General features: G+C 39.4%; 2 protein-coding genes across 2 annotated transcripts; one reads left to right on the top strand and one right to left on the bottom strand.

Annotated features, from left to right (window-relative positions):
• The first annotated feature begins 1,109 nt into the window (after positions 1–1,109).
• Positions 1,110–24,227, top strand: cnot6l (CCR4-NOT transcription complex, subunit 6-like). The gene is made up of 12 exons (XM_063489242.1): positions 1,110–1,254; positions 4,868–4,989; positions 5,407–5,593; positions 6,029–6,114; positions 7,005–7,094; positions 7,263–7,331; positions 8,091–8,248; positions 9,837–9,991; positions 10,515–10,666; positions 12,607–12,834; positions 13,227–13,429; positions 17,900–24,227. The coding sequence occupies exons 2-12, from the start codon at positions 4,878–4,880 to the stop codon at positions 18,119–18,121; spliced, it is 1,662 nt and encodes a 553-aa protein (XP_063345312.1). The 5' UTR covers positions 1,110–1,254; positions 4,868–4,877; the 3' UTR covers positions 18,122–24,227.
• A 263-nt stretch (positions 24,228–24,490) lies between these two features.
• Positions 24,491–26,240, bottom strand: LOC134638221 (C-X-C motif chemokine 10-like). Its single transcript, XM_063488731.1, has 4 exons — positions 26,144–26,240; positions 25,479–25,596; positions 24,889–24,969; positions 24,491–24,721 (listed from the first exon to the last, which is right to left on the bottom strand). Exons 1-4 carry the CDS (start codon positions 26,205–26,207, stop codon positions 24,667–24,669), a joined length of 318 nt encoding a protein of 105 aa, XP_063344801.1. The 5' UTR covers positions 26,208–26,240; the 3' UTR covers positions 24,491–24,666.
• Between the last annotated feature and the right edge of the window lie 631 nt (positions 26,241–26,871).

The following is a 26,871-nucleotide window of genomic DNA, read 5'->3' as shown; positions in this document are numbered from 1 at the left end:
AGGGTTAAATCATTTTTTCTATTGAAGGTTCATCTCATCTTGGTGCTAATGAGGAAAAACATCTCTCCTAAAGTTTACCTGCATTTAGGGTTTAAGGCTTTGCACATGTGCATTTTAAACAACCCAGCAGCAGTGTTGCAGGTACAGTAACACTGCAGTTAATCAGACAGCAGACCAGACACTCTAACAGAGATTCAGCAGTTGCTATGCACAATCAGTATGATGGGCTTATGGTTACCTTTTCATAGATATCAGCACATTATGGAAATAACAGGGCAAATGAACTGGTTCTTATGTGGTGCTTTTCTGCTCAAGCACTCACACACTTTATGCAACATGTCCCATTCACAAACATTCATGCAAACACTTTCTTTTACATTTAGGTGCTTTTCTGTCTTACATTCACACACATTCACACTCCTGAATGCATCAGGAGCAACTCGGGCTCCGTATCTTGCCCAATGATACTTTGGCATGCAGAGTAGAGCAGCCAGGGATCGAACCTCGAACTAGCTCTACTTCCTGAGCCACAGCTACCCCAAAAATGTGTTTGCAAAGGAGGTATAATGAGGCAGCCGATGAAGGAAAACTGGGAAAATCAATGGAAGGGAGAAATGAGAAGATGATGGTTTTACAGGAAAATAAAAGAAAATAGAAGAAGGAACGGGAGAGGAAGACAGTAAGGACTGGGATACATCACGACTCAACTTCACGACACAGTGGTTAAAACAATTAATCATTCATAGCAGGAAAACACCAAACAAGTAAATGCAATGGGACTATTGTTGAAATGATGAAACCAGAGAACATATTATATGTCAGAAATATGAGGGTGAAATAAGGTAGCGGATTCAAAACCAAAAACTCAGTGTAATCAAAGTTAAAACGGATCTTATCGATTTACTGCCATGGAAATTCAGGAATGAAAGTTACCAGGTCAGTTAGTTATAAAAATTGGATTGAAGTTATTTATTTATTTATCCATTTATTTTGTTTGTTTTTTGAGCGACATTGTGACCTCGAGTCCATACCAGTTGGTGGCGCTAATGCACCAAAGTTAACAAGAAGAAGAAGCGGAAGAAGAAGCCCTGGGCGGGTGCGTGGTCGGTGTGTGCGCGAGCACGAGCGGAAACGGCGTTTGTTGTTCTTCCCTCTGTTTCCGAGACGTTCAGGGTCTAAACGGGTTCAACAGCCGCGTCTGCATGTCGCTGCCAATTCCCGCAATAACCCGTCTTCTACCGCCCCCGAATGAAGGTAATGTCAGGTCTCACTTTGTTTCTGTGCTGCTGCCACCTTCTCCGTGCTCTCCCGGGTTCAATTTAGCACTTAAATCCGCTCGTATTCGTGCCAAGTCCTCTCCCCCGCAGTCCGCCTCGGTGGCTGCCCGGGCGGCTCGCGCCTCACAGCCGCTAGCCAAACAAATCCAGCGGCGTGCTCGGAGAGCGCTGCAGGTTTAGCCGTGTTTGGGCTTCGTGTTGGAGCTGTTTGAGTATATGGAGCTGTGGAATATCTTGGCGTATGCACATCCAGAGGGCGTGTTTACCTCGCTGTCAGGTGTGACAGCTGGAGGGCTGAACTTCTCCTGAACGGGCCCGACCGTGTCACTTCTGACATTATGGCTATGTTTGGATACTCAGCTGTTGGAGCAGTTGCCATCGCTATATTAAAAAAATGAAATGAAATAAATAAGAACTCCTCATTCCCTGAAAGGTGTTTTTTGTCAGACTATTTTGGTTGTGTGGGATAACATCTGGAGCCTAAACTATTGAAATCCCCATAGCTTGTGATAGAGTGACGCCTCTCTGCTGGAGCTGCAGATTCGTGCCTGTCTCCATATGGTTGTGATATGAATCGATGCCAGCAAGCTATATATCTGTCACTGCTCACTTGTGACCTGGTAGTAGTGTGTAAACAGGTTATGTAAGTCCTTCTCCAAACTTATTCCCCTCTGCCAACCCTCACGGCAGCTGCATAATAGCCGTGCGCCTTCGCCTTTTCGGCTTTGCATACTTTTCATGTTGACATACACGCTGCTCAAAAGTTATGAAGTGTTGTGCATGCATAGCTTTGCTGACTGCAGCGGAGTTTAAATAACCTGCACGCTCCTGCTTCAAGCAGCGGTCAGCCAAGGTTATTAAAGCAAACTGAAACTAAACTAAGTGTGCAAAAACATTTTAGTTAACCGACATAAAAACAGAAACTGGATGAAAGTAGAATAAAACAGGGTTTATCTACACTTTTGTTTCATTTAGGCAGGGTTTTGCATTGTAATGTGGTCATATAAAATCAGCCAAAGGTCCTTTCTGACCCCCTCAGAATCAGCTGCTTTTAATTGCATAGTATATTTAATGAAGCTATACAAAATGTTACCTTCACACTTTGAAAATGTTACCAAGTGACAGCCCCTGGAAGTTCAGAGGTGGATGGAAATTTGGCTTTATTTATTCATCAGAACTTATTAAGTGCAGGAGATACCCCGCAGTCAGATTTATTTTACACCTGTTCAGAGTGTCACAGTCTAAAGCCAAATTTTGTGTTATTACAACATATTTGCTTCTATAAATTTGAACATCGGGTTATGTGTTATGTCATAGTTTATTTCGCATAACTGCATCAGTTTTGTGTCAGTGACATAGAGGAACAGAAAAAAGGTTCCCTAGATATTTGAACTTTGAAGTTTTCTGATAATTCATTGGAGAAAACCTAAAAAAAGGTGCATTTTGTTTCAACTCTGAAGGGTCATGCCACCATGTGGGACGGGAGGCTATACTGGAAAATTATTTTGGCACAGAAGTAACCACGTTTAGGGAAGCACCTGGTTAAAAAATGTAAAATGGAGACCTTTCTTATGCTTTAACCAGCCACTTATGGTAATATTTGTTTTTCCTCGCATGAACTAAAACTGCCAGAGTCTGTAGGGAAGGGAGTTTAGTGTTTGTGTGGAAAACAAGAGCACAGAAACCAGATAAAGAATTAAACTCTACAAGCAGTTTCTGTAGTGTTTTTGTGTCTGAGAAGAACCTGCAGGAGTAGTTGTTTAATTCAGTGCGAGTATTTATAACTGAACTTTGAGCCATTTTAATCAAACTTTGAGATGATTCCAAAACGGAAATCTCTGTGGATCAATTTTTTTAAAGCCAAGTGGTCCATGGATACATGTGATGACATATATTAAAAACATGGGTATTTCATAGCTTTGAAATTAAAAAAAATAAAATCTGGCATGCAAGTAAAATCAGCCAGAAACATTTGTAGGCTTCAGCTTTTAAAATGCAATGCTTTTTCCTCACATGTATGATACTAAACTGTGGTTTGGACTGTTGGTCAAACTAAACAAGAGCCAAATGTAACATAATGGACATTTTTCTCTTTTTGTTTCTTGGATCAAGAGAAAATTAAGGGCAAAATTTCAGCCTTTATTTGTTGGAGACAGCAGGAGACCAGTGATTCAGTAAATGCCTTTATAGACCTCCTTCTTTAAACTTGCCTTTCACAGAGGGCTTAAGTACTGTGTTGTGTTTTCTCTTGATTGGCACCTTGATTTGAGGCTGTAAGGTAAACCCCTGCTGGAATAAATGTCTGATTCTTGCTCTAAATAACCCACTACTGTCATCCTGCTTGGTCAAAAGGGTGGAAAGCGCTTTCAGCTGCAAAAAGATCAGAAATTTGATGCTTTTATCACAAAAATGTCTCCAGCTGAGTTTTTTTTTTTTTTTTAACCTACTGGGAGAGTTACATCAGAGTATCAGCTCTTTGTGTCGCTGCCAGTTCTCCTCCAGGTGCACCCTCTGTGGTTTTCTGGTTTGGCATCGTGTTGGTCCAGACATTGTGGTATGCTACGGGTGGGAAATCATCTCTAGCAGCGACGTGCCGGTAAAAGCTTTCTGAAGCTGCTGATGGTAAACGGTTGACTGCTGCGGGTGGGGTGAATGAGAGGGAAAATATTTTGCAGAGTATTTAAAAAAATGTTTTAATAAACGTATAAACTGGTGTATGTGAGAAGAAGTGTGTTTCTGTTTCCAGAGAACGCAGTTACATTGCAAACAGACGACGTTTTCCTTTAAAAGTTTTTAATCATTTGGTTTTTTAAAATATATTATTTTATCTATTAGTCTTTCTCTATATATAGATATATCTCATAGAGTTTCTTTTATTAATGTGTACTTTTGAACTTTTGACCATAGTGGTGATGACAGCAGCGCTGACTGGTACAAGTGTTTATATCACAGTGGTAGTTTTTTATTTATTTATTATGGTGGTATCATCATCATATTTTTCCAAAACGGGCATTAATTTAAGTTTACATTGGTTCATTTTGTGAGGTGCAGATATCTAATATAAAATAACTTAAATCTAAATGTTAATTATTTTTTTTACATTGATTTATTATTATTTTTAATCACTTTATTTAAAAATACAGTTCTTATAATTGCTAAATATTATATTAATAAGATTATTTTGCAATTGTATAGAAGTAGCATTATTGTTAATCTTATCATAATTGTTTTCTTTATTTTAATTATTATCATGTTTTTATTTATCCATTTAAAACATTTTAATACTATTAAATATATTTATTTAGTAATGTAAATGCAGTTCTAATGTTTTGATTATAAATATATTATGAGGTTTTTTTATATCTTTTTTTTTTTTAATAATCATTATTTGTGGCAATTTTATCATCATGTTATTGTAACTGGAGGTGGTTTTTCTTGACTCCTTTTTAGTATTTATAAAATAATTTCTTTGAATTTGTTTTCTAAAATCAAATAATGTTATTATTGTTATTAGTCAGTAGCGTTGTCCTGCTCTTTGTAGTGCAGAAAGCTAAAGCACATCTCTGCCGTGTTCTTGCTGTGTTTTTCAGATTAACAGGTATGCCAAAGGAAAAATATGATCCTCCAGATCCCCGCAGATGTTACACCATCATGCCAGCCGACGAGGCGGCAAGTGGGAAGAAGTCTCACTGGTCCGAGCTCGAGATATCTGGTCAGTCTCACTCACTCCCTCTGGGCCTGCTTCCATTAAAAATAAAATGAGGCCTTGAAGCTCAGATCTAAAACTATTCCTAAAGGAACGAAGCATTGAAAATGTTGGAAACATTTTAAATCTCAGCTCATGTCAGAGCCAAACTACTGTGTTTTAATCCATGAGAGTTAACTTTTCTCATCTTAATGAGAATGTTCTTGGAATGTATTAAATTTTGGGGGTGTTTTTGGGTGCATGCAAATCAAAGCTGAGCTGTATTTCCTGTCAGAACTATCCCAACATACATGCCGTGGGCCAACACTGCGAACTACTTCACCACGAGTAGTTCACGTCTTACGGACATCTAGTTAAGTCTTGAAAAGCCACATTGTGCTTTTGTTCTCATGTTCGACTTGATGTCTGTCTGTTTGAATGCAGGGCGGGTGAGGAGCCTGAGCAGCTCATTGTGGACACTCACCCACCTCACGGCGCTGCACATCAATGACAATAACCTGACCCGCATCCCGCCAGACATCGCCAAGCTGCCCAACCTGGTCTACCTGAACCTGTCGTCCAATAAGCTCCGCAGTCTGCCCGCCGAACTGGGCAACATGGTCTCTCTCAGGTAGGCTGTCTGCTGGTAGAAACCATTTTTTAGTCCTTTTGGCGTTAACTAACCGAGCTTCACATTAGCATATTTCTGCTTGAAGTTGACTTGAACAAAAATTGTAACTTCACTTAAGGAGACATGCGTATGTAGCCTTGAAAATGAGTAATTCTTCAGAGTCACTGAAGGGATGGCACGTAGAACAATCTCAAAGAAATGAAGAGAAGCGATCATAATAAACACAATGTTTAAAAACACAGGGAACATTATGAAGAGAGGGGATGATAAAAGCATCTCGCAAACAAAAACAAAGCTGTCAAGCAGAGACTGAAGATGTGACAACAAAAGAATGTGTGGTGGAAGACGCTTTGACGCCAGTAGAAACACATCAATGATGAGGAATTACCAAACTGTTAGACAAAACACTGATGTCTTTTGTCTCGTTTCTTGCAGGGAATTGCTTTTAAACAATAATCTTTTACGAGTTCTGCCTTACGAACTTGGAAGGCTTTTCCAGTTACAAACCCTCGGGCTAAAAGGTGAGTTTTGTTTTTCATTATTACAATTTTGGAGCAACAAAAATGAATGTTTGAAGCCCTTTTTCCATTAGTCCCTACTCGGATCGGCTCGACACAGCTCTAGACGGTACCACTGTATTCGCCTGTATTCGATTTCCATTCAATTCGAGTACCACCTAATGTTTGTGGGGTCGTTATAGCAACGCAGCCAAACATCCCGTGACATCGTTTGTGTGTGACACGAGCGCTACAACAAAAGTGAGCGTCAAGACTCTGGGACTTTGCTGTTTTTTGCTGTTTTTTGTTGTTTTTTTTGTAGCCATTTTGCTCGTTGCTGGGTTTCAATAATGTCTGTTTTGATTTTCACGAAGGAGACGCTGTCATGAGTCATAGAGTGACGCCACTGACTACCCAATCGGTGGCATGCGATCTCTTGACGTCACATTTCGGATTGCCTGGGATCTCTTGGAATCCCAGTTGAGTAGGTACTAAAAGGTACCAGGTACCATCACCTAATGAAATACCGCGTCGTGCGACCTGACCCGAGTAGGTACTAATGGAAAAGCGATATAAGAGTACTGAATCACTGCTGTTTACCAAAAAAACCTGAGAATTTCTCCCGTAATGGCAGCTGTTGAATAAATAAAATGATCTGTGATGAGTGCACAGACAATTTTTTTCCCTTCGTATAAATGTTTTTGGCTTCTCTCAAAGAGTTTCAATGAGAGCTAAAAGTTTTGCTCATTTACTCAAGCATATTCAATGGTCACAAATATCCAGCAAAGGCATAGACTCCAATAAGCTGACACAGATTAATTGCTTTTACTGTGTACTTATATATTTATTCCCTCCCCCAAAAGCCAATTGTAAGGTAGGAAGAAAAAAAAACCCCAAAACTGATTCATTTGCAGGAAATCCTTTGTCCCAAGACATCCTCAATTTGTACCAGGAGCCAGATGGAACCAGAAAGCTTTTGAACTACATGCTCGACAATCTAGCAGGTAAACGGCTCGGCAACGCATGACCTCACCCCTCATCTGTTTATCAGAACTCATGCATATTTTAGCAAACAGTTTTTTGTAGACCTCAGCTCTGCAGGTATATCATAGCAGGTAAACCATTGTGTCTGTCATGCACAAATGAGCACTAACCCCGGCCTGTTTTTCCAGTGCACCCAGAGCAGCTCCCCCAAAGACCTTGGATCACTCTGAAAGAGCGAGACCAAATGATCCCCACCGGTAAGTTTCCTTCATATAATAACCTGGCACTGGGAGTGAGTTGTTTATGAGCTGATATCTTCTTATGCTCTTTAGGTTATCCGTAAAGCCCAGCATTACCCAGCATGCCATGTTATAGTACAATTATATAAATGTACATCTGAAAATCTAGATAAGCCACCGTGGGTATTTTCTATAATCACCTGTATGGCTGCAGTAAAAATTGATATCATGCATAAAATGAAAACTGGCATACTGTCCAGCAGCATTTTTATAGCATTAAAAGCACCTTTACAGCCTGGAATGAAAAACAGATGTACCTGGAGTGAATCCTTTTTTTTTTTTAATAACTTCCCCATTTGGATTCTGGTAAGGCTTAAAGTTAGCTTTATGGCTGTGTTGATTGACAGAAAAAGCTTCAACTGAAACTGGCTCATAAATTTGAAACTGAGATAAACATTCAGATTTCTTAAAGTTAGCATTAGCAAAGTCCATTGATGATCTGTTCTGAGCTATTTGTAGTGGAGCTATTTCTTATATTTTGTAAACTTTGTAATATGTTGTGTTATTTAATTTAGTTCAGTCTGTTATTGTTATTGTCTTGGAGCAACTGTAACCACATGATTTCCTTAGGGATTAATAAAGTATTCTGACTCTGAGTTTGGGGAATAATTATTCAGGCTGTTCGTGGTAAACTACATTCATAACTGTCAGATGTGTCGTGTGTCGTTTCTCGGATGATTCTGTAATTTAGCAAACTTTACTTCTGTCTCCCTGTAGCTGTGTTCACGGTTATGTGCTACAACGTGCTGTGCGACAAGTATGCCACGCGACAGCTGTATGGTTACTGTCCATCCTGGGCCTTAAACTGGGAGTACAGGAAGAAGGGAATCATGGAGGAAATCACCAGCTGTGACGCTGACATCATCAGCCTACAGGTAAAGCCGGCGCCGCCTTGTAAGATACTTTAAATCTTCCTCACTAACTGTTTTGCAGCATATTACTAGTGAGTATTTGTAATGTAGCCATAGCGTACCTTAAACAAAGAGTATTCAGGTAGATTTCTTTAATAATTTGGATATCTTTCCACTCAGATGGTTATCTGGTTACATCAATATTGGGGGTGTCTGTGTGTATATACAGACACAGTGTGTGCTGTGGATTGAGGTGAACCAGACTACATCTTCCCAGTACCTCTTAGCCTCATGCACTAGTGCAGGGATCGGACTGCTCTCCAGTCCACAAGGCATTGGACCCATTTTTGCAGTTAAAGAGATGCTTTCGAAATCTGAACCAAAACAATAAAGATGAACTAAAATGAGCCTGCTTTTGTCTGGCTATGATTTTTCTAACATTTTTAATTGGTGCTATTGCCTTCTGTAGCCATCTGTCCATCCCCTGAGGTGATTCCCCCACAATCATGTCAACAAAGGTTGTTATTATTCTTCGGACTATTCTCCGCTCTAATCATTAGACTGTGTGCAGAGCTGCTATAAACTGCTTGGATCAATCCAGAGTATCCAGCGTTCACCTGTCAGCACAACCAAGCCATTGTGTATTGAAGGAGATAAAGAGGTAGATGTTACTGATTAATCCTGCCCATACAAAGCTGGCTTTATTTTCCACTGAGTGGAAACTTCCCTGAGAAGTGCTGTATATTACCAACTAGTCCACCTGTGTAACAGCTAACCTGCAGGACATGCAGAAGAGTAACAAAACACTATTTATCATCAGACCCTGACAAAGCTGCATATTAATAAAATGATACAGTGACTGTGCCACATGCATACCGATAATTTCTAGATTTTGGCAGCCGTTTCAATCTTGTATGGATCTGAGAGAAGTGAGGAACAGGATGGAGCTAAAACTCATGCACTGCACATAGAGCTCTGAGCCATCCACCTGCACCATTTACTCACTATGATACACTCCCCTTTCATTCATCAAACATGGCAAATTTTGCTTTCTTAAATCATGTTTCTGTGATTTAATTCTCCTTTCAAAGTTTTTTTGCTCTAAAAGGGAAACTCCGATAAAGCCACAGCAAAAATACCAGCGTTCATCTCTTTAGTAAATCATGACAGCTTTGACTGCTCATTTTGACTTCACTGGCTTTTTTGAATGAAGTACACTTACAGTCATGAGTGAATTTGAAGGAATCAGAATGTTCATCCTTAGTTTTTAACCCCACAACCGTGAAAAGTTGATGGGGTGTCGTCATCACCCGGGCGGGTTGCGTGGACACCCAAAGTTGTGAATGTGATAACTCAGAGCTTGTATCTACTCGGAGACTGAGGGGCCACACTGGTAGCCACAAGTAATTTTATTTACTTAGATCTTAAAAGCACTGATGTGTATCTTTAAATAGTACAAGAACCCTGGTTATGATTTTGAGCCCTTCCTTATCCAGTTTACAAGGTTTCCCAGCAGAGACGATCAGCGGTGTTCACTTCACCTGTCAGTGTTTTAATGTTGTGTGCGTTCCCTGTATATCTCATCTGCTCCTTACCTTGTGTGTTTTTGCAGGAGGTGGAGACGGAACAGTACTACATGTTGTTTCTGGAAACGCTAAAGGAGCGCGGCTATGACGGCTACTTCTGTCCAAAATCTCGTGCCAAACTGGTTTCAGAACAGGAGAGGAAACATGTGGACGGCTGTGCCGTGTTCTTCAAGACTGAGAAGTGGGTTTAAGAGCTTTATTTTATACACGTTACAAAGCATGCCTTTATGTTGGCGGTGATGATTTGAAACTGTGTGAACACATTTGATGAAAAGTTTTTCTACATAAAGAAAAAAATTTCCTCTTATTAAAATCTGAGCTCAAGTTGTTTTTTGTTTTTTTGGTTTTTTTGCCAGTTTCAGCTATAAAATTTATTTTATTATTATAATTATATTATTACTATAAATATGTCATTTTTTGGGTAATCTTTGCCATAGATGGAGCTCAGCTCACTGTGTTTTATGATGTATGATTTTTCATGTCATCTATTTAGAAATGGTCACAAACAACAGGGAAATGCGCAAGACTGCATCGCAGCCTGTTTACATTTACTTTCCTTTGTAGTCGCCCAGCCTGGTTCTCTCTGAGCCAGGAAAAATGAAGGATGAGAAGCAGATTTAAAGGAGGAAAAACCTTCCATATGAAACTAGTGCATTTTCAAAGCCCTAATGGACATTTCTGCTGCTTGTTTGATTCTCTCACAGGTTCACTTTGATCCAGAAACACACTGTGGAGTTCAATCAGGTAGCCATGGCTAACTCTGAGGGTTCAGAGGTCATGCTGAACAGAGTGATGACCAAAGACAACATCGGGGTGGCCGTGCTGCTCGAGGTCAATAAGGACATGTTCTCCGGGGGTAAGAAAGCACTTTCATTTTGTAATTTAGCAGTTTAGGTAATTCCAAGTTGTTTTCTCCTGACCCAAAAATGGCTCCAGCTTTGTTATATTATCAAATTATCCATGACAACATGACCATGCATGTGAAACTGACTCGCCTGCCTCTGTAACTTGGAAATTTAGAAGGTTATAAAACCAGCGTTATTACTTACATGTGATACGTCCACACAGTTCAGTAGTTACAGAGCAAGATTTTTTTTTAAAAATCTGATTGTTTTCAGACAAAAATTGTGATCTACAATTATTTTTGCCCAAAATATTAAACAGTAAAACTGCAGTAATGTATTTTCCCACAAGGTGTCACAATTGGGTTTTAATCAGAGGCTTCAGGGTGCTTTACAAAGAGAGTTAGAGTTACAACGAAGGCTGGAAATGGAAAGAGAAAAAGAAAAGATGTAATGTTTAAAAGACAAGTGAACTGAACAGAATATATGCTGTTAAAAAAATTAATTAAGGTACACTTGATTATCACAGTATAACACAAAGCGAGTTAAACTTCAGGGATCCCAGTCGAGCTGCGCATCGGGCCACCACGCCACTCTCATGGAGTCTGTTCCTGACAGTTTGGTCACAAACCTGCCCGTGAGTAGCCCGCTGGAGGTCACTGTGTAGGGCGCTGGCAGTGCTCCTCCTGTATCTACCTGCACACAGATACAGGTCCTGCTGTTGGGTCCGTGCCGTCGTACGGAAACTGCGTTTTAGTGAAGTCGTGTCCACTGAGATTGTGTGTTTGAAGGTGTTTTGCCTCACTGTGGCTGATGATGCTCACATAATATCGGTGCTTTAAAGATTAGATGTATTTAATTAGTTAGTTAACTTACTAAGGTTTGCAGCGAGAGACAGGCACAGGCCATTTCCACTCCCAGTGAGCTACAGTAAAACTTCTGTTTGTGGTCGTTTCCTGTCTCGTTCACTGATGCTCACTATATCGCACTCTTCCTTTTTAAATATTTTAATCTGTCAGCACTTTTAAGTTTCTGAAGTTGCCTCATAGTTCTGTGGTTTACTGCATCTGAAATAAGACCACGATGAGGATTTGTTCAGGGGACTTTTACATCCTATTTATTTTATTTTTAGTTTGTTTTTTTTTGTTTTTTTTCATGTGTCAGTGAAAGTGATGTACTATTTTGCTTACATAGCGTCTGGTTTTTTTCCCCAGTATAATTTTGTGGAACTATAAATGTCTGTACAGTAAAAGTGTGTAGAATTGTGTAATTCATATATTTTAAAGCCTTATTCTCAAAATAAGTGAAGAAAAAACCACAACTCAGATTTAGAATCATTGTCAGTTAATTTCTTTCCTCGTGTACTTTTTATATGCATCTTTCACGGCTTTATTTATAGAACTTTTTGTTTGTAAAAGCATAAATAAAATTCGTTGATCATATGTGAAAACTCTATGTGGAAAGTAAAAGTTGTTTTTGTGTCGGGCTGTAAAATGCTGATTTATGCTTTTAAGTTTCTGTTAAGTTGCTGCTTAGTCAAGTGGCCATAACAGGAGCTGCAGCTTCTCGGCTTGTCTGCCGTTGTTTCTGGAAAACATTTCCTTTCAGGGCTTTCTTTATGAAGACTTTTAGGATGTCACATGATCGAGTACAAACAGTCACAACAATTTTTTTTTAAACTTTAAGGGAAACAAGTATTTTTCATTAAGTTTGTATTGGGCTTTAATTACATTTCAGTGAACTATAGTTTATATAAATGTATGTGAACCTGTTGGGGAGTGAATTTGAACTTTTTTAAGAAGGAAAAGGACGTGATTTTAAAAAAGAGCACAAGAGGATTGCTATAAAACAGAATGTGACACTTTATTTTTTTTACATTTATCTTTTTTAATAATGTGTAAATCAAAATTTTAATTAAAGGAATTTTGATTAAAGCCCTACTTTTTTTTTTTAGGCATGAAGCCGCCTCAGGAGAGGCAGCTCATCCTGGTGGCCAACGCCCACATGCACTGGGACCCCGAGTACTCGGACGTCAAGTTGATCCAAACCATGATGTTCCTGTCAGAGTTAAAGAGCATTGCTGAGAGGGCCTCGGGCTCTGTGGCAACGGGATCGCCGACCTCTGACCCGTCCTCAATCCCCATCGTCCTGTGCGCTGACCTCAACTCGCTGCCTGACTCCGGTAGGGCTCTGTCACTTATCAGGAACCAGGGTCATTCCATATAAATCAACCAAACCTGATTAAAGTTCCCACCTGATACATTCTGGACACCTGATAACTTGATACAATTACTACATAACAAAGAAAAATAGATTTAGCTTGATTAAAATGACCTATCCATATTAAAAAATGTGAACCTTCATTATTTTATTTTATTATCTCGTTTTTTTCTTTGTTTTTACCGGCAATGGGAAAGTGTCTGTATATTCATTTGTTGCCAGCGTGGTTTCCATCATCAGTTTCCCTTTAAAGCCACGAATGATGTCATGAGTTTCTTTTCCTTAATTAAAGGATTTAATAATTAAATAAAGTTCTGATTAATATCTCACTAATGTTCCTGCTCTTTGACGCAGGTGTGGTGGAGTATCTGAGCAACGGAGGAGTGGCCGAGAACCACAAGGACTTTAAGGAGCTACGCTACAGCGAATGTCTGACCAACTTCAACTGCAACGGCAAGAACGGAAACTCGGATGGAAGCATCACACACAGCTTCCAGCTCAAGAGCGCCTACGACAGCAATCTGATGCCTTACACCAACTACACATATGACTTCAAGGTAAAACAAAAACACAAATAAACTCGTTTCCATTTGAAGCCATAACAGTAATTTATGTAGTGCCCAAAATGTCAAAAGTCAGGCTGACCGAGACCCCCAAACGTCCTCTGTGGAAGGAAAAAACCTTCAATGGGAAGAAACATCAAGAAGCAGACTCAGAGAGGGCGTAGAGCAGGGTCGGGAATTTCTGGTCCTGCAAATGTGTCTGACTGAAAAGTTAGAGGGGGAGTTGTTTTCACCCACCCGAAACGTTCCCTGTTCCCTGCCCCATGCTTCAGGACGCCAAGATTCAGTCTGTGTTTGTGTGATAACTTGGTCAAAGATTAGCGTGTGCAGTGAGTCACATTGACTCTAATCAGCTTCTGTGAGAGGACACACATGTCCTGCTGCAGATGTTCTTTCTCCTTTTACTACTGAGTGATCTGACAGCTCACCTTATCCCGGTTTGAGTAAAGCAACTGAACTTGACGAGTTCACTGTTGTAGGTCTGCGGAAGTTGGTTGGTGGGTCATGCCCGATTTTTGTGAGTCAGCTTATGTGTTTCTGTAAGTTAAGTGAGACAGGGTGAGCTCACTTAGAGAGAAGCTACCCAACAGGAAAAAAATGCTTACCAGTTACTTTCTTTTTTAAATGTAAAGTTTTACGTTACTGGATCATATTTATCATGAAATGTGAGTCACTCTGCCAGCTAGTCTTGTTTCTGCATGTTAAGCAAGCCAGAGTTGGGTAATGATTGTGTCTTTATTCTTGAGAAAGCGGTTCCAAAGCAGCAATTATTCATGGTGGGGACCTCACACATCTGAACCAGAGAGACCCCATCAGAGAGGAAGCTGCTACCAAGAAATAGTGGTCATTGCATCAGTTTTTCATTAATCCACATGAGCTTGATTGTCACGCATGATTTCCGGTTAACAGTACAAACTTTAGATGGAAGAAGCAGGAAGAAGAATGAGTGTATCGGTGAGTGTGTGAATGGCAGCTTGTGATCATACTGTACAAATAGCTACAGTGCTATGTCTGACTGCTACTGTTAACTGTTGAAGATCTGGGTCTGGGTATGTTTGCTACTAGCTTAGTGCTAGCATACTGGTTTTAGAGCCGCCGTGTACAGATATCAGTTTTTGTCCTGACTTTATCATCTTGCTCTAGTAATAATAATGCTCATATTTTCACTATCATCCACTATTTTCCTCCTCGCTACACAAAAACTGATGTGTGCAGGAATTAAAAGGCACAAATGAGTTTTTTTGTTTTTGTTGTTGCTTTTTTGTCTGCCTGTGCATCTCACAGATAATTGAAGAATTTGTCTAACATCTGTAACAACAAATTTCCCACCTGTGGGACTAATGAAGCTTATCTTATCTTTGGGACATGTTATAACAGGCGCTGGTGTGGAGTAATATCATGTTACAAAATGCAGTATAGCCTACACATCCTGTTGTCACCATCTTAATTTGTATCTGTTTCTAACTTTCAAACTTTCACTGTGCTGTAAGCGTCTTTATCATGTAAAACATGTCGATGGTCTGTGGTTTTGAGACCCTCGCTGCATACAGATGCTGACAGTTTTTAAGCGTGTCACCTCGCAGCGCGAACTTTCCAAAGGAAGAAATAAAGTAAGAGAGAGGAATAAAATTAATCTCCATGTACACTGGGACGGATGCTGATGCGCAAGGCTCGTTTTCATCCTTGAGGTGTCACTTGATATCATTTTATCAAAAACCACCACCATGGCTCATTTTGGTGCTTTGTGACCTTTGCGGTTTCAGGCATTATGAAGCTGTCACACTAATACCATAACCCTGTGAGTCAGGGAACAGATGGCAATGTTTCCCTAAACCTAAACAAGAAATGTTTAGTCCCTAAACTTAACCGAGTGGTTTTTCCCAGCTAATAAATTGGCAAATCATGCCTCCGCTACTCCTCCAGCCTCTTAATGAGTACTTTGCATGTTTCCAAAGATGGACCGTTACCCTTCATTGGTCGATCGCTATAGCCGTCGCCTCGACAGGATGTCGTCAAGACAAAAGGGCTGCATATGACACGGGGCTGAAAACGTGATATTCCTGGTCGTCTCTGCCACGTTAAAATACAGAAAATCACTACCTGCTATATTTATTGTGGATAATGTCGCTGTTTCAGGTGCAGGTTCAGTCGTGTAGATGAACGCGTTACAGCCACAAATTTAACGTCAACGATGAATTCTGTCAAATTGGTTTTTTGTACTAAGGCTAATTTGTTACTGCCTTAAATTTGGTGCTGGGAACTCTGTATAACTGAGTGAATTACACAGACTTATAGGTGGGCATTAAGTTCAGTCGAGAAAAAAAAATACTGTGTTACTGTGTGTTTCACTTTTGTATATCTGAGTTTTGCAGTGGGAGCTGTCAGCGAGAACGGAAAACTTTGAACATCGCGGCCTCTGAGCCGTGATTTTTACCCTTCAGCGCGCTCCGCAGCAAAAACTCGTATTCGCTTTATTTCGTGTGAAGCTGCCTCGTGGTTTTGATTTGTCACATCATTTCAGCTTCGGTTTCTAATGAGTCATCGAGCCAGACAGTTCATGCTCAAATTCTTTTTTTTCTTTTTTTTCTGCTCCTACTTTTAAGATCAGTGACAATAAATTTCCCCAGTTGTCTTACAAGTGGTTAATTTAGTCAGTATTGGGGCGTCAGTTATTTAATACAGTTATTTATTACCTTTTTTAATATATATATATGTATGTATCCATGCATGCAGACTTTCCTGTGGGTTCTCTGGTGGGGAATTTAAGCCCAGATTGGTAGGTGTTTTTGACTGTAATCTTCATATGAGCAATGTTTAGTCCCTCCGGCCTCCACACGGGGATGTCTGAGAATCTAGGTGGGGGCGAGACCTAGGCAGCCAGTGACGGGGAGATCCACAGGGAGCTAAAGCTCACAGTGATACCCTCTGAGATGAGGCATCTACGGCCAGCCATTAATAAACCTTCCACAGACTCAACTTTTTTCTGACCTAACTCTTCCGACAGTGCAGACTAGCCATTCTCACTAACCCTGCGTCTGTAAGGCTCCTCTACTTGTCTCTGCCCACCGGCGATATCACTGGCTGAATCCCACGGAGTCACTGGCAACACTTTCGGTGATTAATGTTTGTACTAATAACGAGCTTGACTCATTGCTGCTTCTCTTAGCGTTGATTACTCATCTAAGGAGCTAATGTGTTCATGTGAAAAATAGATTCATTAGAAACTAAATTGGAAACTGGAGCTCTACATCAAACAGGGATTTTCTATAAACACTCATAAAAGAAGCAAAAAACAAAACCAGCTCCTTCTCATTATGAAATAAAATGACACAAAAATGTAATAAACAGATTAAAAACAACACAATATCAATTAACACTTAAGTTTGGACATCTCAGCACAGCATCAACAAGAACATTACTAGTCACGACACTCGCACTCGTCCACACGTGAAAGTTTGAGCAACAACCTGAATTAGTTATTTTATGTCACCTGTTAAGTAGGAGGCTCAGAGGTAAAGATTTGTATCATCGAGGGGAACCTGCCACGTTGCACTCCAGTGCTAAATGATGTTTTAAGTCATGAAGTGATTGGTTAAACTCCAGGTAATAAGAACACGTAACAAAAACTCACCCAAAGGGCCTCTCTGTGATTCAGTGAAAAGGGTGGTGTCATTAAAGAAGAAACACAAGAGCCAATCAGTGATGAGGAAAAGAGGACAGGAAGTGATGTGTGGAAAAGTGAGGAAAAGGGTAAATAAAATAGACCAACTGGACCTTTTTAAACATTTTCCGCAGTTGCTAGAAAGAGCTCAGGCTTTCTGTACGAGTCTTAGCAGATCGAAATGTTTTACGCTCGAATGACAAACAGCAGACTTTTCTCCTTTCTTTGATTTGTGCTTCCTTGTCTCCTCCATCCTGTTGAAAGAAGCTGCATGAGGACCTGTAACGGAATATGTTTATATCACGCACATCCCTTCTCCTTGGAAAACAAACTTGAATATTAAAAAGCATGTTGATTGTAAGACTCTTGAAATACGTCTTAAACGTGTTTTGGTTATTTTAAGGGTGAAAGCAGAGAAAGCAGAAGGTTTGACTGTGTTAGTCCTCCTCACCATGGTTCGTCTCTTCCAGCTGTGGCCACCTGTCTTTTATATACTGATGGTAAAAACGCTCCCTGTGCATTCTCACTGATATTTCCTCCTGCATCCTCCTCTCCCTTCCTGTTGCATTATGCAAGGTGTGCTGAGGTCACAGACAGATGGATGCACACATTAGAGAACAGAGAAAAGCTTTCTTCCTCGCCTCCTCTGCTCGTATCTTTGGTGCGAGAGACCAAAACACGAGAAGAGGAATTGAGGATGTGCTGCCATGGAAATGGGGAAGCAGTGGATCATTAAATTGTTGGTGTTGTTTTAAGTGACTCCCACACAGAGTTAACATCAGGTGGCGTTTGTGTGTCTGCAGGGTGTGATCGACTACATCTTCTTCTCCAAGACCCACATGAGCGTCCTGGGCATGCTCGGACCGCTCGACAGCCAGTGGCTCATAGACAACAACATCACGGGCTGCCCCCACCCGCACATCCCCTCGGACCACTTCTCCCTGCTGGCCCAGCTGGAGCTGCACCCTCCCCTGCCCCACCCGCTCAACCCCCTCAACGGGCTGCACCTGCCGGTCCACAGGTAGTGCACCCTGAGAATGAGAGAGAGCGCCCCGCCTACCCCTTTTTACCCCACCTTTTAAACACTGTCCCACCCTCCTCCTCCCTCCAGCTTTATACAGGACCCTGTACAGTTCACGTTAAACTCGGACACCATCTGACCGCCTCTAACCCCAAAAGGAGTGAAGTATTTGCCCCGGGTGTTGCTCCTTTTTATGTTTTTGCACACTGTATATTTTTTTTCTTTTCTCCCCTTGAAAAGGCTTGATACCAAATGTTGGGCTTGGGATGAAGTATTTCCCAACGTCTGTTTTGTTTTTTTGTTTTTGTTTTTTTGATTAGTTGTAATCATGGCCGCTTAAAGATTCTACAATAACAAACTAATACAAACAGTTGTTTAAGGTAAATCTGCTACACAAACGTAAGCATCATTTCACACAGCTGTGAAATTTTTAGAGTACAGACACGTGATCGTATTAATGCTGCACAGTTTATAGAGCTGAAACCTGCTTTCACTCCCAGATTAACTGACAGGTATTTAATTGAACGGGGGGTCAACACTACAAAAAAAAACCCTCAACCTTTTGAATGTTATAGAATGTAGAAGGATTATTTCTGTTGGTAATTTTTTGGCAAAAAGGTCCTTATTTGAGTTTCAACAAACTAATTTGATAATAAGCGGGGAAATGGGTGCAAATTTTTAAGGATAAAATGTGCAAGCTGGGTGTTTTTTAAAAGTAATGCTATTTAGCATGGAGGTATGCGTCATCCTGGATCCATGTTTAGAATTAGGCCGATGTCACTCAGCATTGTATGAATTTCTTTCACTTTACCTCGGTGCGGTACATGTCTTTTATAAAAGTTTTTTTTCTTTTTGCAAAGGCTTTTGTTCTCTGCAGCTCTGAAGTAATAAAACAATCAGTTGTTCTAATATTTTTCTAAGCATTGCAGGCAGATTTGCTCAGACACTGCCTTTTTCCTGACATCCACAAACAGTCCGTTTCACAGTTTTGAGCTTTTCATGCTGTGATTTTTTTTAAACCCCTGATCTGCCTGGCCAAAGAATCCCCCGCAGCAAGTGACATGTCCTCCGTCAGTAATAAGACCTTTATTTATCGGTGCCAGAGAGAAAACGTATATCGTTTAATGTTTTAGTCAATGTTTCCTGACCAAGAGGCTGAATGTATTTACTAAAAAGGCTCGCTATGAATTTGGTTCTCGGAGCCGATTAATGCCAGATCCCTGTGGACTCTAAACTTTGTGTATTTGTGTCAGATGATTAGAAGGAATAGCTCTTTATTCTGTAAGTCGTAACTCAGGGCTATGCTATGCATCCAGCAGCACCTTTCACACTAAAGACTCTCAGAGTCATGTCGTACGAGCAAAACCAAACAGGAAGCTACTGTTCTGAAAAAGCACAGGTTATGTATGCGTTTGCATACGGATATGCTGTTGTTCATCTTGTCGTTATAGAAGTCCCAGGTCTTTGTGCATTTTTGATAAAATACTGATGCACTTTTACTCCTAACCTGGGAAAATCACATTTGTCCTAGTTTTAGAAGAAACAAATAAAGCATATTTGGTCAGTTTTAATTGAATAAGAATTTAGTTTGCTTTAAGGCCTTTAGAGAGGCTGACACGATGAATGATAAGGGATTGGACTGGGTGTCAGTACTACATGTTTTCAGTGCCAGTACAAAGAAAATGAGAAATTATTTTTTAAGATTGAGAGGAAGGAACAAATGTTTTGGGGGTTTTCTCAAAGAAATCTTCTCAAATGATTAAAACAGCAGCTCCAAATCCACACACTAAAATCTGCATCCTGTTTATTATGGGAACTTTGCTCTAATCTCTTTTTAACTCGTTGTGTGATTTCTCTCAGCTGTTAAAGTCTTAAAACAGAATATCACTCTTTCAATACACTGCTCACAATTCAGCTATGCAAACTGAGACAAGTGGACATGGCTTGTATTAAAGTGGATGTTATGTATTTCCAGCTCAATTTACCAGAGTAGCTTTGTATGATTACTGTTCAGAATAATCCTTATTTATCTTACACTGGGCCTTACTGCAGCCTCTTAGTTCCTCCTCTGTTTGAAACGACCAGTTTTAGCTCCTCTCTCATTCAGACCTGGGTTCTCAAAGTACGGCATGTGGACCAGTGGGGGCTCGTAGTAACAAGGAAAATTAAAGTACATGTAAAGTGTTCATAAAGCAGCACAGAGGAGACCAAAAGAGCTTTCCTCTTGAGTTTTAACCCTTCTGTTGTATCTGTCATAACAGACACTGTTGGTGCCAAGAAATAGCACCTCATTAAATACCATTAAATTTAAAAACCAGGACAAAAATAATAAACCTAACTATCTAAATGTGTCTGTGCAGCCCTTAATCATACTCCTTCTGGTTTAAGACCACCCACTCTTTAAGTCAGCTTTCTTCTGATTGGCCGCCCCTCTTAAACTGCAGCTAGGTGGGGCTTCTGTGTCTCAGATGACCAAATAAAGGATATCCATCTTTTGGCCTCATACAGACCTAAGAGTAGAAAAAAAACTAAGCTTAGTGTCACCACTCAGCTGTTTAGCTCCCTTCCCCCTTCTCTTCAAGTTAAATTTCTTCTGATTGGTTGCCCCTCAAAACCTGCAGGGACTTAAGCTCACGGGTGTTACTTGTACATATGCTGACTTCATTATTTGAAACCTTGGACATATTTACTATGTACATTGTGTCCTATTATTTTATTTTCCCCCCTCATTTCTACACTGGAATAGGAAAAGTTTAAAAGATTGGGAACCACTGGTCTGAACACAGAAAAGTTAAGCTTATTTAAATCAGAAACCATGTGATTTCAAAGAATGAATTCAAAACATCTGATATTAAAAACCAGCTTTTTCTACACATTTTAACTGGTACAGCATGATGGTTGACACCCAGTCCTGTCTGTGCAGGCAGATGTGCCTCTCAGTGATAAACATATCTGGCACATTTCACACTGTAGTGTGTAGTAAACCTGGATTAGTTGAACCAGTCAAAGCTTTTCCTGTGTTTGAAAGCCATAATTCTGGGATACGTGGCGTCGGCACAGCGCGGCATGTAACCGTGTAGCTGCAGCTTTAAATCGCAGGATCTTCACATTTACTGGCCTTCTGTTGCACATGATTTAACGCTAATGAGTTCACCTCTGGGTTCGGTGGATTCGATCCTGGTGAGCATTTAGAGGCCTATACTTCACTCCTGAACTAACCTCACAGGGTTTTTATTTCCTGGTTTTTGTACCACAGCTGTACATAAATGAATCTGTCTTTGATGACGGCACGTCTTTCACATCTGTGAGGGGAATGTACCATTCTCCTGATAAAGGGGCGTAAAATGTTCTCACAATTCAAACGTGTACTTGGTGTTGTAATTTTCTTCTAAAGATCTCGTGTGTGAATACCACCTCCACATTTGTCTCTGATGCTCTTGTAGAGACCGGACGTGTCTCTGTTTCCAGCTCTTGTTTGAACTACGGGCATTTTCTGTCTCCGACATGCAGTCTTTCTATTAGTACTTTGTACTACTCAGTATTACCAACATTTTTTTTTTTTGAGAAAAAACATAAATATTCTAGGTTTAAAAGCAGCTCGTCCATATGGGTTTTATTTCTCCAGTGTCATCTCAAAGCCTCCCTTGCTCTGAGTTTTAAATTCTTTTGTTTTCCCGTCATTTCTGCTTTCACACACATTAAACACCAGTTACATTCGCATTTATTCCACAACAATACCAAACTGTCATCACCTGAAAGCAGTTCACTTGTTAATTTTGTCTCTGTAGATGCACCTCATACACTTTTTCTACAAACAATGTGCCTAGTTTGTACAGTTTCTCCAACAGCAGCACTGCCCATGAGACCAAGACCCTCAGAGATTAACCCAGCACCATCGCCCAGCCAACACCCTTCAATCCATCCTTCCATCCCTCCAAGCCAAGTTTTCATGTGGTGAGATTGTGGGAGGAATTCAGGACTTTCTTTCCCTTCAGCTTCTGTTACATTATGTAAAATGGTCACTCTCACTTGTTTGTGGTTTCCTTGCTAGGACAAAGATCATCACAACCATCACATGGAGTTTCTGAACGTAGAAATCCTGATGTTTGATGTCTGGCTGTAGTTGATTTGGTTTTATTTTTGTTCCATTGTTAATTTAAACTGTCTCGGCTACTGGCCATTAGTCTTTGGTGGTGAATACGATGCCTGGCGATAGTAACTGGGGGAAACACGCAGAGGATTGGAATTAAGCGTTAAGCAGACGTTTTAATTTCATTGTCATGTTTGTACTCTGAATTTTATGGCTGTAGGCCAGCTCGCTGCAGAATCTCTACACAGAATTTAAGAAATACGACTAATGAAAAATGGCATTATGGACGAGTATGTTCATTATATCGATTAAAGGGGACCTATTATGCTTAGTTCCTAATCCAGTCCACTCTGGAGCATCTTCAGGTGGATTGCAGTTCAAAGTAATCTCTATTTACATCATGCTTAGCCTTGATGCAGCAACTCAGGTATTTTAGCTCCCTTTAAGCCCATTTTCTACTGATTGGGTGCCCCTCATTAGCTGCAAGTGGGCGGGGCTTCTGTGCCTGAGATGACCATATTGGGTATATTCACTTTCTCTGCCATCATATAGACCCAAGAATAGAAAAATGGATGTTTGTATCAGTCTGAAGCCTGAACTTGTATTGTACACACTCTGACCTCATTATTACAGACTTTGGCCATGTTGAGCATGAACATTGGATCAGTACAGAGATGGCAGACAGACAGGAAAAAGCAGAATCGGTCTCCTTTAATTCACTGTGGAAAATTAATTAAGAAAGAATTAATTAAGAAAGTCAGAAGCTCAACAGATTTTCAAAGCTGAAGAGCAACTTTCATTTTTCAAATCCGAATTTTAGAAAATTAAAATAAATGACAAAAGCCAGAAATGCAATTCTGTTATTTCTGCAAAATGAATTAAAGTATTTTTAAAGTTTCTGCCTTTCATTGTTGTTTTAGTAATGTGAGGTAAGAGAATAAAAACTGGGCCACCAGCAGTCACCAACAAAGGTGCTACTCTAGCTCTCGAGAGAGTTTTTAAAGAACCACATTTAAACCTGTTGTCAATGAAGGTGGTATGCAGTTCTTCACCACACTGGTTTCCAGTCCAAGCGTCCACCGCAGGCAGGAGGAAGCACCCAGTCAGCTTCCTTTGATTGGAAACCTTTGAGCTGTGGTGAACAGCTCTTACCAAAACCAAAGTTTACCCCATTTTTGGCATTTAAATGTTAAAAAAAGAGGAAAAAATTTAAATAATGTGGGTGACAACGTGATTTCTGTGTAGTTCCTCTGACTAAAAAAAGAGAGAAATGCAGATCTCTCCTTTGTAGAATTCCTGTTGGCTTCCAAAATTTAAATATGGATTTCAAATCAAGGAAATGCACGAATTTGATTCTGGTAGAAAACTTCACAAGACACAGGATTCCAAGACATGTAAAAAGTGATTTAATCTGAGAAAATTTAGAGATTACATGTTTATTTAACACAAACAAGTATCCTGTGAAAGTGCTCTCAAATGGGAACTCATTTTCTCGCAATGTTAATTTATATAGATTTATGTAAATCCTGTTTACGTTAGAGCGAAGTTTTTAGTGTTTATCACAGCTTATCCTTAGAAACATTTGTCATGGCTCCATAACTGCTCAAAAAAAGTGAGATAATTAATCACTGGACTACAATAAAAACGACAAGGATTTATTGGAGAAAATTAAGGCAACAAAAACATGTTGAATGTAACTTTTTGGCTGTTTACATTATTTTCTGAGATAGTAATTCCATATAAATAAATAATGAATCCAATGTGTCAACAAAAATAAAATAAGTATTTTAAACCTGCTTCATCCAGTGTTCAGACTGTGGGAAATAAAATGGCCTCTGAAGCTACACGATTCCCAAAAACAGTCGTATAGAAAAACCTGAAGCTGTGATATTTACATGAGTAAAGTGAGGACTTCTGCAAAGGCTCCATCTGTGTTTTATATGTGAGCATCACCTGTCAGTTACAAACAAATCTTCAGAGACACTCCCCCAACAACTCACACCCTCTGTAGGCAATAAAATGTCATTTTTTTGAAAACTCTTCTTGTCTGTGCTTTATTTTTATGTTTTTTAAAAAAAGTCACAATTCAGGGATACAACACATATTGAAGTCATGGCAGTGGGTATTACAAAAATCTTTTTTTAATTAAACAGTACAAATACACATGTGTAATGCAACAGTAACAGATACAAACTATTAAAAAAGTGAAAGGTGTGCAACAATCTTCTTCAGTACATTCTTCAAATGGTAAGGTGGCACAGTTTAAAGCTATTTTTATCAATTCTATCAGAATTTCAAGCATAAAAAAACTCACATTTAGATTATGTGATTTTCTAAGAATTATACCTTTGTCATCAAAGGATAACACTCGAGAAAATGAAACCGTATTCGGGCTGAATACAACAGGCTTGCTACAGGTAATTCAGATTGATGAAGGGAGGAATCGATCTGCCGTGTGATCAGTAGCTAGGTGTTGAAGCAGTGCGTGGCTCAGTGGTTGAGACGGCGTTCTTCCTGTAATTAAAAAATAAAACGATGGTGTTAATAATCAGAATAACTCTAAATAATACAATAACTCAGTTAACAGGATTTTTCAGCAAGTTAGCTAAACATTAAAAATGCCGGTTCTATTCGCATGTATTCTAAAAGTGATAAGTGTATGACTGATAGAAAATTCTCACTTTTGCAGAGTTTTGAGAAGGCCCGGAAACCACTTGGCCTCTGGATTGACACAAATCTTAGCACCAGACCTCACAGTGATCCTGTTGAGAAACCAGAAGATTCAAAACATTACTTAAAAATGGAGAAATTATCACGCCGCGCAAACTTGATTGAAACTGAAGCAGAAACAAAACTAAGACATGAAGTAAAAGTTTCACTTTTGCTCTTAGTTTACAGTTCTGTGTGTCAGCAGGTAACTTCAAACTTGCATCATCATCAGACCAGTGCAAGTTATAATACAATAAGCTCAAAATGTAAAAGGGCTTTATTGACATTTACAGAACAGTGAAAAAGTTTAAAATGAAAAACTCTTAAAGATATGAAGATAAAATACTCAAGTAATAAAGTATATTTCTCAACAATAAAGCAAACATAGTACACTTCAGTATTTCAAATGTGTGCAATTTTGTAAGTTTCCACTACATTTCTATAGAAAGTTTTATTTTATTGAGCTCTGCAATCTTTAAAGACACTTTCAATATAAACTGTGACGCATTACAGTAGAGAGTAAAAAGCACCGTTAAAAAACGTCACCTTTGCAAATACTCACAAGATTTCAGTTCGGGGGCAGTGTCCTGAAACAGGAGTCACCTCAATCTTCTTGACCATCTTAGCATAAACAGGTCTCATGGTCGTCTTTCTACAGCGGCAGGTATTTATGGTAAAACCTGAAAAGAAGCATTTATATTATTTTAGGAGGAAAGAGTTTGTGAAAACAGGAAAACAGTAAGAAGCCCCAAAGAAGCCAGTAGATGGACTTCGGGTAATAACCTTCAAACACTCAAAACAATATTTACTTTCAATTACAGGAAAAAGTTTTAATATTTCTACTATAGTTCTACTAATATTTAAATATTTCTACATTTCTACTATTCTTTGTTTTTTATCACTGATGTAAAAATATAAATGTCTGCAATATTTCAATATAAGCCGCTCACCAGGCGCCTGTGGCACCTTTATTTAACTGTGTCATTTGCTGAGTGCTGTAGACTGTAGTATTTTACTCTTTATCATGCTGCTGTAACATAAAAATTTCCCTTGTGGGATCAATAAATTATCGATCTGTCTGTCTAATGTATTTTTAAACAGAATAACTAAAGTAAGACAATAAATATGAATAAAATAATGACCTCAAAATCAAATGGTATATTTTGCCCTCCTGTGAAATACCAAACTGTACAAATATTCTGAATTAAAGCAGTAATGTTTTCTTACCATGCAGAGACGCGATGCAGCAGCAGAAAGTCAGAGCGACCAGCAGGAGCAGTGGCTTGTTCATCTTCGTGATGGTTGTTTTGATCTTTGAGGACCAGTGAGGATGCAAGAGAGAAAGTCTGAGTGAATGAAGTCGAGTGTGGGTTTATAAAGCTGAGAAAGAGGAAGTAAGTTAGGAAACTCTGTGACATTTTCTGTAGTTTTCTGCTCACTGTGCTAAATTTATCAAAAAACACCCACATTTTGTCACTGCTCAAAATAAAATGTCATAAAAACAGAATTATAAAATAAAATAGTAAATATAATTGCATATTATTATATAATAAAAACATGTAGAATTGTATATTATATAATTATAAATGTAATATATAATTACCAATCATGTAAATACTGAGTACATTTAATAGGGGATTTCTTTGATTACTGGATGCTAGCTCCAAATCTAAGGCTGTAAAGATTTCTGATGCTGAGATACACTCAGACACTTCAACAGTTACACCTTGCTAGTATAAATACATAAATAAAGTAAAATATTTCATTTGGCAGAGCAGCACTTCCGTAATTGAGGGCTGTTAACCTTTTCCGTTTCTGCTTTATTGACTGGGGGAATTTTGTCTCAGCCCCTTAAATTAGACTGCTTCTCATACATGAAAATGAGATGGACAACCCAGAATTACACCGATAAAAATGATTTACGCGTAGTAAACATTTGCATCTTCTGGAATCAG

The sequence above is a fragment of the Pelmatolapia mariae genome, linkage group LG12 (assembly GCF_036321145.2).
Source record: "Pelmatolapia mariae isolate MD_Pm_ZW linkage group LG12, Pm_UMD_F_2, whole genome shotgun sequence".
Classification (NCBI taxonomy): domain Eukaryota; kingdom Metazoa; phylum Chordata; class Actinopteri; order Cichliformes; family Cichlidae; genus Pelmatolapia; species Pelmatolapia mariae.
Note: the sequence above shows the minus strand (reverse complement) of the source record. Positions and strands in the feature narration are given on the sequence as shown.

Coding starts and splice junctions, on each gene's coding strand:
- cnot6l (XM_063489242.1), top strand. CDS start 4,878: ATGCCAAAGGAAAAATATGATCCTCCAGATCCCCGCAGATGTTACACC. Junction 12,835..13,226: donor CAACTCGCTGCCTGACTCCG/GTAGGGCTCTGT, acceptor TCTTTGACGCAG/GTGTGGTGGAGTATCTGAGC. Junction 13,430..17,899: donor ACTACACATATGACTTCAAG/GTAAAACAAAAA, acceptor GTGTGTCTGCAG/GGTGTGATCGACTACATCTT.
- LOC134638221 (XM_063488731.1), bottom strand. CDS start 26,207: ATGAACAAGCCACTGCTCCTGCTGGTCGCTCTGACTTTCTGCTGCTGC. Junction 25,597..26,143: donor CTGCATCGCGTCTCTGCATG/GTAAGAAAACAT, acceptor GCTTCTTTTCAG/GTTTTACCATAAATACCTGC. Junction 24,722..24,888: donor CTTCTCAAAACTCTGCAAAA/GTGAGAATTTTC, acceptor TTTTAATTACAG/GAAGAACGCCGTCTCAACCA.